The sequence below is a fragment of the Ovis canadensis genome, chromosome 20 (genome assembly GCF_042477335.2).
Source record: "Ovis canadensis isolate MfBH-ARS-UI-01 breed Bighorn chromosome 20, ARS-UI_OviCan_v2, whole genome shotgun sequence".
Classification (NCBI taxonomy): Eukaryota; Metazoa; Chordata; class Mammalia; order Artiodactyla; family Bovidae; genus Ovis; species Ovis canadensis.
Genome location: NC_091264.1, coordinates 31,453,698 through 31,466,586, shown reverse-complemented (window position 1 = coordinate 31,466,586; position 12,889 = coordinate 31,453,698). Strand labels below are relative to the sequence as shown.

General features: G+C 38.2%; 1 protein-coding gene across 9 annotated transcripts in view; it reads right to left on the bottom strand.

The window, feature by feature from the left end:
- Positions 1-12,889, bottom strand: part of UBR2 (ubiquitin protein ligase E3 component n-recognin 2) — a 103,830-nt gene that overhangs the window by 7,358 nt on the left and 83,583 nt on the right. For 8 of the 9 annotated variants that reach the window (XR_011251463.1, XR_011251462.1, XM_069564476.1 and 5 more), the window contains 9 exons: positions 10,039-10,187; positions 8,720-8,775; positions 5,317-5,413; positions 4,994-5,061; positions 3,642-3,777; positions 3,016-3,109; positions 1,633-1,763; positions 515-623; positions 161-217 (listed from right to left, as the gene is read on the bottom strand). Coding sequence is in view for 6 of the 9 variants with exons in the window: in XM_069564476.1 (XP_069420577.1) it covers positions 161-217; positions 515-623; positions 1,633-1,763; positions 3,016-3,109; positions 3,642-3,777; positions 4,994-5,061; positions 5,317-5,413; positions 8,720-8,775; positions 10,039-10,187 (897 nt within the window). In the remaining 3 variants the exon portion in view is untranslated. Of the gene's footprint in view, positions 1-160; positions 218-514; positions 624-1,632; positions 1,764-3,015; positions 3,110-3,641; positions 3,778-4,993; positions 5,062-5,316; positions 5,414-8,719; positions 8,776-10,038; positions 10,188-12,889 lie in introns of those variants that run through there. The other variant, XR_011251464.1, reaches the window with a different exon arrangement.

Genomic DNA, 12,889 nt, shown 5'->3' with positions numbered 1-12,889 from the left:
TAAAGTGCACTCTTAAATAACACAGGGCCTGAGGACTCACGTTTTACTTAAAGAACTCAGCATAAAAACTGTCAGGACAACAGACAGTACTCTACACTTGTATCTTGCTTCCTCCCTACCTCCTGCCCACAACCAAGAGGTTTGACAATCTTTAACCTACCTTATAGCGTCTCTTTCACCTTCCAGGTATCTTTTAACTTCGATGTTATGACACCAACTTTAATGTAAATGGAGGAAAAAATAAAACAAAACATTTTACTTTTGAAGGGCTAGAACTAAATGTACGAGGAAATAAATATCTCCACTACTGTTCTCTGTCCAGGCAAATCTACTTATGCTATTCACTGGGCCTGGCAAAAATCTTATCACAAAGGTAAACCCTTAACTAAGAAGGCCTAATGAATCACAAGAATTGAATTTTGCCAGGCTCACTATCTGAGAATTTTGTAAAATATGTGTTTCCAAATATATATATATATTTATTGCAACATAAAGAAGAAAACTGTATCATTACCTTTCAATCAGTAATTTCATTATCTCCTTATTTTCTTGAAAAAGACAAAGGAGGTTGTTTGGCAGGGAAAGATAGTTACATAGATGTTCAAAATGGCTTGTTCCAGAAGCTGTAAATAGAGAAGGAAAGAGATACAGATATAACAATTAAGAGCAGATTCTATATTAGAGTAAGCAACAGCAGAGTTTAAAACAAAAAAAAGCACAAGACGGAAGAGTTCAATTTTGCTAGGTACATAACCTATAGGAAGTAAATAAAATGACACAGGAAGGAATCCACAGAGTCAGGCAACTCCTTTATTAAACTGGCCACAATTTCTTGATGTTTCAATATTATCATATGCAAAATGGGACACCTGTCCTGTGTGATATGCTTTATGGGGTTATTTGTGAACATCAAATGACGAAAATAACATATGAGGAGCTCCAGAAAAGTATAAAAGCAGTACAGAAATATAAGACAACTTTATCAATGAGAGATGGATTTAAACATTCACTTAATCATCACTGCAAATGACTAGGAAGTCTAAACTGTTCCCTCAATGGTGCCTGGACAACTAGATAGATAGAGATGCTATTCAACAAACTTGTAGAGAGTGACATTACATGCAGGTGCCCCACGCCCTGGGCCAGGCACTACGAGATACAGTAAACAGTCTACCTGTATACTACTTTCAAGAAATGAACTGAAGCAGAACATAGAGAATAACTGTGAAATAGAAAATTAACTCCTATATTAAAATCAGATTTATGTGCAATTATGAATATTCTGAACCTCAATGCCACATGTTTCGTGTTAAAAACCACCTGAATTTCAGTTTTCTCTTTTTAAAATCTGAAGAACCCATTTTATAAATAATATATACTGGAACATTTTAACATCTGACAGCCAAACTATATTTTTATACATGTACACAATCAGTACATTACTGAGATCCAAATAAAATCAGATATTTACACAAATATGCATTTAATTCTATAATTTTGTACATCAGCACTCAACTAGCTACGATCTAAAGTTTTAGCAAGTTTTAATTTTTGCAATGCACTTTAATTCTGAAATTGCTGGAGTGAAAGACAATACACATTTCCTACATTTTGAAATAAATTAGAAATTACCTTGAATTTCAGGTGGGGAAGGAACTCCATTCAAGTAATGGAAAAACAAAGCAGAACACCTCAGAAAAGGCATGATTCCAGCTCTGACATTCCTCCACAGATGCCAACCAGATGGCATTTCTTTCAAGGCACTAAAGAAGAGAAAAATGATAAGTGGGAAACTTAATTTAAAAGTGATTCATTCTAGTTATAGCACAGTGTAAAAACAGACAACTGCTATTTGGAAGTGACAGCAGATTGGTGTCAAAGGTGTGGGTAGCCCTGACTATTACAGGTATAACTGGTGATATACCTTCCACACTGTTATTAAAATTTATAAAAGTAATATAGCTATATAAAGAGAAAATCTGGAAAATAAAAAACCATCTGTTATTCTGTAACTTTGATATTAGCGAATATTCTTCTGGCAAACTATTTTCATACTAATCAGTCTAACACAGTTATAAGTGTAATATGAAATTTAAAACTAACATAAAAAACCCCCACATTTTTCAAAATACCACAAACCGTAATTTTTATCAGAGTTTTAATACTCTGGATAATACCTATCATAACCTACACTAAATTACTCCCCTGTAAGCAAACTCTTAGATTGCTTTAAACTCTTTGCTAATATAAATAATATCAGTGTACACTGTTTTGTCTACAGGTTTTTCTATACGTGGATTATTTTGTTAGTATGGATTCTCAGAAATGGGATAATTTAGTTAAAAGAACACACAGTATGGTTCCTGAGATCTACTATTAGAAAGCCAAGTGAAATTGCTGTAACCGAATCACAGCAGCCTCAATAACATATGAGGTTCTGAGAACTTCTACCAGCCCTGGATATTATCTTAAAAATGTGTGGGAAGTACAGTATATTACCTTTCTTGCAGAGATTTCCAATCATGTTAGTATATTAAAAGTTCGGAGTCCTACAGATCCCCCACCTTCTTTTTTAAATATGTCAACAGACAGCAATTTCCTTTATTTAGCAAACAAACTCCATTTTCCCCCCTTTTCCTGACATGTGCACATTGCGGTATTTATCTATTTGCGGCTGTGCTGGGCCTTCGCTGCTGCACGTGGGCTTTCTCTGGCTGTGGTGCGTGGGGGCGACTCTCCAGCTGTGGTGGTGGGCTTCTCATTGCAGTGGCTTCTCTTGCTGTGGAGCCCAGGCTCTAGGTGTGCGGGCTTCAGTAGCTGTGGCGCAGGGGCTTAGTTGCTCTGCAGCTTGTGGAATCCTCCCAGACCAGGGATTGAACCCATGTCCCCTGCATTGGCAGGCGGATTCCTATCCACTGCGCCACCACAGAAGCCCCAAATGAATTCCTTTTTCATGTTATCACCTCCCAATATTTGGGGAACTGCCTATCATATAAAGAGTATGTATGATCTCACCTTCCTGTATACTGCTGAATCATTTTATACAAAGCAAGAACTGCTAATTCTTCTTCTTTGCCAGCAGCATTTTCTTGATCCATGCCACTCTTTTCTGAAAGACAAGGCAATATTAGTACCCTGCATTTGCCTACTAAGTGGATTGCTGACCACATCATTTAAGCACTCAAATATATTCACACAGTCACATGTAATATGAAAATACTCCCACAAAACACACAGAACTTTAATCCCTCAGGTCTGAGCACAGTTTACTATCATAACAAGGAACCTCTTAGGCAGAGGACGTGAATGTGCCCCAGGGTGCCAGGCAGCAAGTGGTGAGTAAAATCTGCTAAATATATAGTCTGTGGTACTCAAATATTACTAAACATGTGAAATTAAAAAAAAATAAGTATAAACATTCACATCACTAAGGGATTTTTAACAGAAGGGAAATTGTTTCAAAAATTTTCACATGAGGATAAACAGGTTTTTGTTGTTTATTTTACTGTTTACCATTACAAGTAGCCTTATTATAAATTTATGTATTATTCTCATCCAAGCGCCTTTTCCTTCAGTACCTTTTTTTTTTAAGCTGAGAAAACTCAATTATTTCCTTTAAGAATCTGACGAAAAGGAGTTACCTGTACATGAGGTAAGTAAGATCTGAACGATGTGTGCCATGGTGACCAGATGGAAAATGTGAAGGTCCCCAGTGCCAAGGCTGATCCCTGAAAAGTCCTGACACTGCAGCGAAGGGAAGGCAAGCACCAAGCCCACCTGGACAGCAAACACAGGGTCAGACACACCGCCTTCCCTGTCACTGCGGAACACATCTGCACTTCCTTAATGTGATCCTTTTGTGAACTCAGTTCCCCAAGAAATCTATTGTTCTTAATGGGTACATGTGTTAGAAATTCCACTAGGCCTGACTAAAGACAATTATTTAGAACATTATTATCTCATTTATCCAGTGATTCCCCATATACATTTACTGTTAATAATAACAAAAATAAAGCTTGAAATCTTTCTAGGTAGTAAGCAGCGGAAAAAGCATGAATTTTGGACCCACAAAGATCCAGGTATGAATCTCAGATTCTATTGTGAGCCTTTTAGATAATTCTTCTGAGTCTTAGTTTCCCTGTTGGTAAACTGGAGATAATATATGTGTTTTTAATACCTTAGTGGTAAGGATGTAAAGACTAAATGAGGATGAATGTGAAAGCAGTCAGGTGCCCACTCAATGCTAGCTCCATTGTGAGTCTCCTGCTGCCTGTATGATGGTGTCGGTGGTGGTAGTTCTCAGGAGAGATGGGAACAATAACAATGGCTAATATTTACTAGGGACACATCGCTCTAAGAGCACTGCATTGATTATCCCACTGAGTTTTGACACAATCATATCAGGTAGGTATTAACTAACTTAAAGGCATAGAATCTGATGCCCAAAAGTGATTAAGGGGCAGCACTTGGGGCTGCTATGTGTGGTGGTATACTCAGTGTCCTGTGAAAGGGAGCCTGGTTGAGGGGGGGCTGAACTTCAGCCATGCACTGCTTGGTCAGTGCTGATCTAGCACCAGAATGTACTTGCTCAGAAGACATGACTTGCCCTAAATCACACAAAGGGACTGTGTTACTAAGTAGTGGAACCAAAAGGCTGTATCTGCCCCAAACCACTGTATGGGTTGGCAGCAGCCCTTACATTATGAGTGTTATTTTTACTTCTTTATTGTAAAAAGCATAGCGAGGTTACAGTACTGACCTCAGTCACAAGGCAAAAATGAGACAGACTGGATTAGACACCCAGGTCAAGTCTCTCAAATAGATTCTTTAACATTTTTTTTTTAAAAGTATCTTCAGAAAAGAATTATACTCAGAAGTAGTTAAAGAACAATAGATGATAATTCCTCTTGTCTGCCTCTACATTACTCTAGTCTAAGATAAAGCTACAGAGTATGACAGAGAGAATTTCAAACACAAATTATAAAATACCCACCAATAAATGAAACATGTCGATATCTAATATGCATGGAAGGTCTCTGTGGTTGTCACCAGGCACCAATGCTGATATTTAAAGAAAAACATGAGATCATATTTTATATATCAATGTAAGTATTAAATTATTTTTAACATGCATATAACCTAGCTTGAATTTATTTTTTGCAACCTATAAATGAATTCATAGCTAGAACTTGCATATAAGACAAACAGTATTACCAAAATATTTTTTCATAGTGGAGGGAAGTTTCATTACTAAAAAACAAATTACAGAAGACGAGAAATTACCATAACACCTATGGTACATGTATTAATACTCACATGCAAAAAGTTTACAGAAGTGTCCTTGCACCACTGACAGTGACACCACCGTCCAATGAGCTCCAGCAAATCTTGTTAGTGACCTGAGACAGTCATCCTGAAACAGAGACTGACACAGTTAACAAAGAAGCCAGCATACGAAGTAGCTCTCTTCTAGGAATGCTCGTTCAAAGCATAGCTAGTTGAAGGAAAGTTGGAAGCACAATGAAATCTCTAGATGGTATGGTACTGAATCTTATGACATCTTTACTGACATGTCTCTAACGTGAAATGAATGGAATAGAAAATATCTAATTGTATGCTGAATAAAACAAAGTTATCTCCTATCACCATGCTGCTAGTTCTGTATGGAAAAGTTAAGAAGGACACACGCCTTAAGACAGACAGTATACAACAGAGACTCTCAGGAATGTGAAGCAGTATTTCTTTGTATTTAGTCTAAAGAAATACACTAAAATGTGGGAAATACTCCCAATACTGGGGAAACTTCATGGAAGATGGCTGTATAAAACCAGGGTGTAAGTAAACATGAAAAACTGTTATGGGGACTATGTAGCAACAATGAGAAAACTTTAAAGTTAAGAATATAGTAGGAACAAAACTACATGTAAATATCTATTATAATACAAGTATAAACATGCTAATGAAAAAAGACAAATGGGGGACTGACTTAAGTTTTCTTCCTACTTCTCTATTTTCTAAATTTTCTATAATGTTGTTTGGTTCAGTAGATATTGAGGACCTACCATACACTAGTCTTGGTTTTGAAGATCTTAAAATGAAAACTCAACAGCCTTGAGGGTGGGAAGGGAAAGAAAAGGGAGGTGGGGACAACTACAGGAGGCAGGATCCCAGATGAGCGATATCCCATTCAGGGCTGAGAAATTGCCCAGGGAAGACAAAGCTTGAAGAGCTTCTTAAAGAGGAGCTGTCTGCTTTGGGCACTTGAGCAGAGGCAAAAGCCTGGAACTAGCATCTGGGGACCAGTAATGATTCTGGAATCCTGGACAATGGATGTGGAGACTGGCAGGAAGTGAGTGATAATGGAGAAATAACATTTAAGACGTATGACTGGGGATACTTTTTGGAGAACCCCTCTGATAGTATGTTAGGAGAAAGTGAGATTCAGGGTAGAGAATCTTATTATTATATAATTATAATAATATTAACCAATAATTAAACCAATATATTATATAATTATAAACATAACATAATTATAATAATCACAATGATAAAATATATAATTATAAGTATAATATATTGATATTGATATTATAATAATCTTATCATTATGATTATAATAATCTTATCATTATGGTTATTATTATCATAATAATCTAGGCATGAAAAGATACAGGGCTGAACCAAATAAACTGAACAGAAGAAACAGGACAAATTTCAGGAGAGGGAAATTCAAATTTGCAGGAGAAGAATTCAACAATCTCTGCTGATCAACCGGACATGAACATCCAGACCAAATGATGCATCCAAAAGTACCTCCAGGATTCTGGCCTGGTCACCTGGATGGACAGTTGGTGGCATTAACTAAGACACTGAATACAGGAAGAAAAATTTTTAAGCTGGATTGTTCAATCTGAGGTGCCTTTAGGAGATCCAGGTGAGAAAAATAAAGCAGACAGTATGGTAACAGGTCAGGCTTGGAGATCTACAGGTGGGAATCATTTGGAAGTAACTCAAATCAGAGTCATAGACAGGGCTGACCAGGGAAGAATATCATGACTGAGTCATGGGCCAAACTCTGGGGGTTTAAAATAATACTTATAGGACAAAGGAGGGAAAACAGATGGAGAAGCAGCTACCAGCAAGATAGGGAGAAAACCAGGAATGTCACAGAAATCAATAGGTGGAGAGAAAGATAAACCACCTTACGAAGGTCCCTTATCATCTGATATAGGAGACAAAGGTCAATCAAGATAAAAAGTGGAAGTCAAAAAAATAGAAGTTCATCCCTAATGGCTATATACTATATACTTCAAAAAATTAAATTTCTCTTAGAAATTTCTCATAGAAAAATAAACTTAGATAAAATATAAACAAATCAAATATAATGTTATATAAAAAGGCTACTCTATATCAGTGGTTGCCAGCCTTTTTGGCACCAGGGATTGGTTTTGTGGACAATTTTTCCACAGACAGGGGTGGCTGGGTGAGGGTGGGGATGGATGGTTCCAGAGGTAATGCAAGTGATGGCAAGTGGCACATGAAGCTTCGCTCGCTTGCCTGTATTCACCTCCTGCTCTGCTGCCCAATTCCTAACAGGACTGGTACAGTTTGCAGCCAGAGGTTGGGGACCCCTGCCCTACATGACCAAGTTGGGATTATTTTAGGGATGCAAGGCTGACTGGTATAACAATCAATATAAACCGATTACACACAATCATATTAGCAGAGAAATAGACAGGGTGCCAAAGAGGTGTGAAGTATATATATAGAATCTAGAAAATGGAAGAACTGCCTTAAAAACCAGATAAAATAGACTCTATTCTATACATTTGTGACTGCCTTATCAGCATATTTATCAACTCTTTATTTACTACAGCAAAAAAATGTCACAGTCAACACTGATAGTCATATCCTATCCATCACATATCATAGCTAAGACTATAGTAAACTGCTATTCTATTGATTTACTATAAAAATACAATTTAGGGCAGTTTTAATACCAGGACGTACTCCTAAATATTCCAACTCAAAGCGACCCAGGTGTCTGTATTTTTTAAAAACTCCAAAGATCGGTCTTATATCAGTGGTTCTCAATTCTGGCCTCGGGCAAAGCTTTTAAAAAATATTAATGCCTGGGGCCCATCTTCAGACATTCTGATTTAACTGACCTGAAGTAGGGCCTAGGCATTTTTAAAAGCTCCTCAGGTGACGTTACGTGAATAAAATTACATGCACTTTCACAACTGTAAGTTTGAACAGTAAGCAGTAGATGAAGCTGATAGTAGCTACATGGTAAAAATGAGCAAGCTTTAGCTGTATATTCCTTCACTCTTCTAGGCATTAAATTACTCTGTTCTGACATTAATTTGTATTTATTTACACACTGCTTACAACAGGTAGTCAAATATGGTAGAGGATATGTTCTGTTCAGTATTTCCGACTATAGCACTGAAAATTTAAGAACAAGCACTTTGTTCTTAGTTTTTCCCCCCATCTTTTTACATGTTTAACCAAAAGAGATAAAGTCTATTTAAATAAAAAATCATGAAAAATTAAATTGCAAACATTACTGCTTCAATATTGTTATAGAAAATGGGTTTTACTACAAAAGGAATGAATCTATGCTTAAACAACCATTATAGGTTTTTTGGATTAAAAAGAGCAGAACAACCTAATTTCTACTTTCCCATTCCATGGATCAAGTAAACTGATAACTTACCAGTCTACAAGGCAAAGGACCAAACAATGGTTTATCTTCATCACTTAAAATTCTTTCTGTGGTTAAAAATAGTAAAGATGATAAATTTTATGCTCTGTATATTTCAAGTTTTAAAAAAAGTAAAAAACCATTTTTTCTGCAGAAAGCATAATATTGTCAGATTTTGAAATCTTATAAGTCATTTCATAAGAATTAACTGTGCATGAGAAATAAAAGTGAAAATACATTACTTTAACTGACTAGAAGCTATAACCACCACTAAAATGAGTGCTCTTGTGGCTGTGGTTAATTTATAAACTGTCAGTCTAATATTTTGTCAGTATACTACATTTCCTGCTTCAAAGTTTTTATATTATTGCTTAAGAATGTTGCCCACTTTAAATATCTCATTTAAATACAGAAATCTGCACACAACTCATGTCAATGTATGCTTTAGATTTAAAGACACAATTCTTGAGGTACTATTTCACGCCAGTCAGAATGGCTGCTATCCAAAAGTCTACAAACAATAAATGCTGGAGAGGGTGTGGAGAAAAGGAAACCCTCTTACACTGTTGGTGGGAATGCAAACTAGTACAGCTGTGGAGATTCCTTCAAAAACTGGTAATAGAACTGCCCTACGACCCAGCAATCCCACTGCTGGGCATACACACCAAGGAAACCAGAATTCAAAGAGACATGTGTACCCCAATGTTCATCGAAGCACTGTTTATAATAGCCAGGACATGGAAGCAACCTAGATGTCCATCAGCAGACCACTGGATAAGAAAGCTGTGGTACATATATACAATGGAGTATTACTCAGCCATTAAAAAGAATACATTTGAATCAGTTCTAATGAGGTGGATGAAACTGGAGCCTATTATACAGAGTGAAGTAAGCCAGAAAGAAAAACACGAATATAGTATACTAATGCATATATATGGAATTTAGAAAGATGGTAACGATAACCCTGTATGCGAGACAGCAAAAGAGACACAGATGTATAGAACAGTCTTTTGGACTCTGTGGGAGAGGGAGAGGGTGGGATGATTTGGGAGAATGGCATTGAAACATGTAATTATCATATGTGAAACGAATCGCCAGTCCAGGTTTGATGCATGATACAGGATGCTCGGGGCTGGTGCACTGGGATGACCCAAAGGGATGGTACGGGGAGGGAAGTGGGAGGGGGGTTCAGGATGGGGAACACGTGTACACCCCGTGGCAGATTCATGTTGATGTATGGCAAAACCAATATAATACTGTAAAGTAATTAGCCTCCAATTAAAATAAATAAATTTATATTAAAAAAAAAAAGACAATTCTAAATCTCTTACCTATGCTTTGGATGGTATATGCACAACTACCCCAACACATTATGGGCACACGGGGATCCTCTTCATTGGGATGAACTTTTAATCCCACCTTATAAGTAGCAGTTCCAAACGTTGCTAGCATTTCTTTTATGCTTTCAGAATAAGGGTTCCTGAAGTGAACATGCATAGCATTAGCTCACAACAATGTGCTCACATCAATCAAATGGCTCAGTTTCTTAACAGCTATCTTCTATGTTGGAATTGAACCCCTAAACTATCTAAAGACAGTTGTATGAAAAGGGGGAATTAAAGACATGCAGACAGTCCCTGCCTGAGAACAGTTATGTTCAACTTGGGTTGGTGGTGATGAGGCACAAGCCCGAAAACAAGATATTAGGCTGAAGGTCTACATATTAAACTACAGGACCCTTGACCTCTTCCTCCATCTCAAGAACATCAGCAGTGTACACCCACTGCCATTGATTTTAGTTTCTCCAGTGATGAATCCTCATGGAAAAGCCAGCTTTTACACAATGACATTTTCGGAGTCCCAAGAAAAAAAGACTGGTAGGGGCCTGATCTCCTCACTGCGAGGCTCATCTGTCAGGACACTCCAACCTGCCCACCAGGTATCCACTGAGCTTCCTAGTGACTTATTCTTGAACAGTCACCCAAGGGCCAATAAACATTTAAGGAAAGAATCAAACACCGAAGAGAGAAACACCAAAACAGAGAAGCAGAAAAAGGAACTCAGGGAAGGAGAGACAGTGCAGAAAACAGCAAATTAATTAAGAAAAAATTAGGGGATCAGTCTGAGAGGGCCAACAATGAGCTAACAGTAGGATTAGCTCGAAGAACAGAAAATCCAAGAAGAGAAAACTATCTAAGGAAAAACCAGAAAAAATTCTCAGAATTGTAGGATATGAATCTTCAAAGAGCCTGTTGAAAATACATATAGCGAAATGAATGAAGAAAGATTCACACACCAAGGAATATCACATAGAAATTCCAGAACACTGGGAATTAATGAGATGACCACAACAGTTTTCAGAAGTAATAAAATTACAAAGGAATAGGAATCAGGTGTTAATTTCTCAATAGGTGCTGCTGCTGCTGCTAAGTCCCTTCAGTCATGTCCGACTCTTAGTGACCCCATGGACTGCAGCCTACCAGGCTCCTCTGCCCATGGGATTTTCCAGGCAAGAACTCTGGAGTGGGTTGCCATGTCCTTCTCCAATGCATGAAAGTGAAAAGTGAAAGTGAAGTGCTACAAGTTAGTAAAATAATGTGTTCAACATTTAGATGTGAAGTTAATTCTAACCTATAATTCTATGCCAAACCATCCATCAAGCATATGGATACAAGAAATGTATTTTCAGACATGGAAAAGTTAACATCCAGGCGCCTTTTCTCAGGAATCTGCTGAGGGATGCAACGTGAGGGAGTAAATGAAGAAAGAGAAGGATACAAGATCCAGCAAACAAGAGGAGCATGGCCAGGGCGAGTGTTAGGGTAAGAGTTGTGCCCTGTCCTGATTGGTGTGAGAAGACAGAGGCTGTGGGAGGAAGGCTTCAGGGAAGAAGATCATCAAATGGATCCAGGCACTAATAGCTACTGCTAGGCATCTGACAGACCTACAACAGCATTTAGGAAAAAAGTATTATATACACAGAAAACCAAGTACATAAAAAAAAAAGAAAAGGTAATTATTAACCACAGGAAAACAAAACTTTAGAAGAAAGATTTATCACACAACTTATCAGTATTAACAATTATAACGTAAAAACTGACAAATGATTTAACCAAAAATTGTAGAATAACTCTACAGGAAGATTGGTGAGGACTAAGTGAATAGGGAAGAGGTAAAAGCTCTTCCTATATCAGAGCTCTTACTATAGTCTCTGTAAAGATACTTTAAAAAAAATGATGAATCAAGACACAGTTGATTAAGCATCTTAATTAGAAATAAGGAAGGAAACAGTAGAAAGAACAAAACGACAGGGCTGGGGATGGGAAGGGGGAAAGTGGGAGCACATGACTGATGTTTATTCTATTTAAACCTTTTAGTACTATTTTTGCCAGCTTCCCAGGTGGCACAGTGGTAAAGAATCCGCCTGGATCCCTGAGTCAGAAAGATCCCCTGGAGCAGGAAATGGCAACCCATATCAGCAGCAGTATTCTTGCCTGGGAAATCCCATGGACAGAGGAGTCAGGTGGGCCACGGTCCATAGGGTTATAAAGAGTTGGATGCGACTGAGCACGCATACATGCACTAGATAATGATAGTGAAGTCGCTCAGTCGTGTCCAACTCTTAGCGACCCCATGGACTGCAGCCTACCAGGCTCCTCCGTCCATGAGATTTTCCAGGCAAGAATACTGGAGTGGGTTGCCATTTCCTTCTCCAGGGGATCTTCCCGACCCCGGGATCGAACCCGGGTCTCCCGCATTGCAGGCAGATGCTTTACCGTCTGAGCCACCAGGGAAGTCCGCATACATGCACTACTTTTGCTGAGATATTTCATATGTGCCAGGCACAGCTGCCAGGTTAACTTTAAGTGTTGGGAGCCAGCGTGAGGAACTCCGCCCATGGCAAAGGTCATGAGGAAGGAAGCTTGGCATACGCAAAGGCATGATCAAACCTCAGGAAAACCCCTGTTCCCGAGCATCTACCCCCTAAATCAGAGTACTTTACAGGGAGCTCTCCTCCATAACCATTTCTCTCGGAGAAGGAGTTAACTTGCAGCTCCAGTTAATAAAAATTCCTGGGCGTGACAAGAGTGTTTAAACTTACGAACTCTGAAGGTTCTCTGGCCTGCCTGATCAGGCTCGTCCGGCCGCATGTGATTGTTTACAGCCTCCCAACTGTGAGAG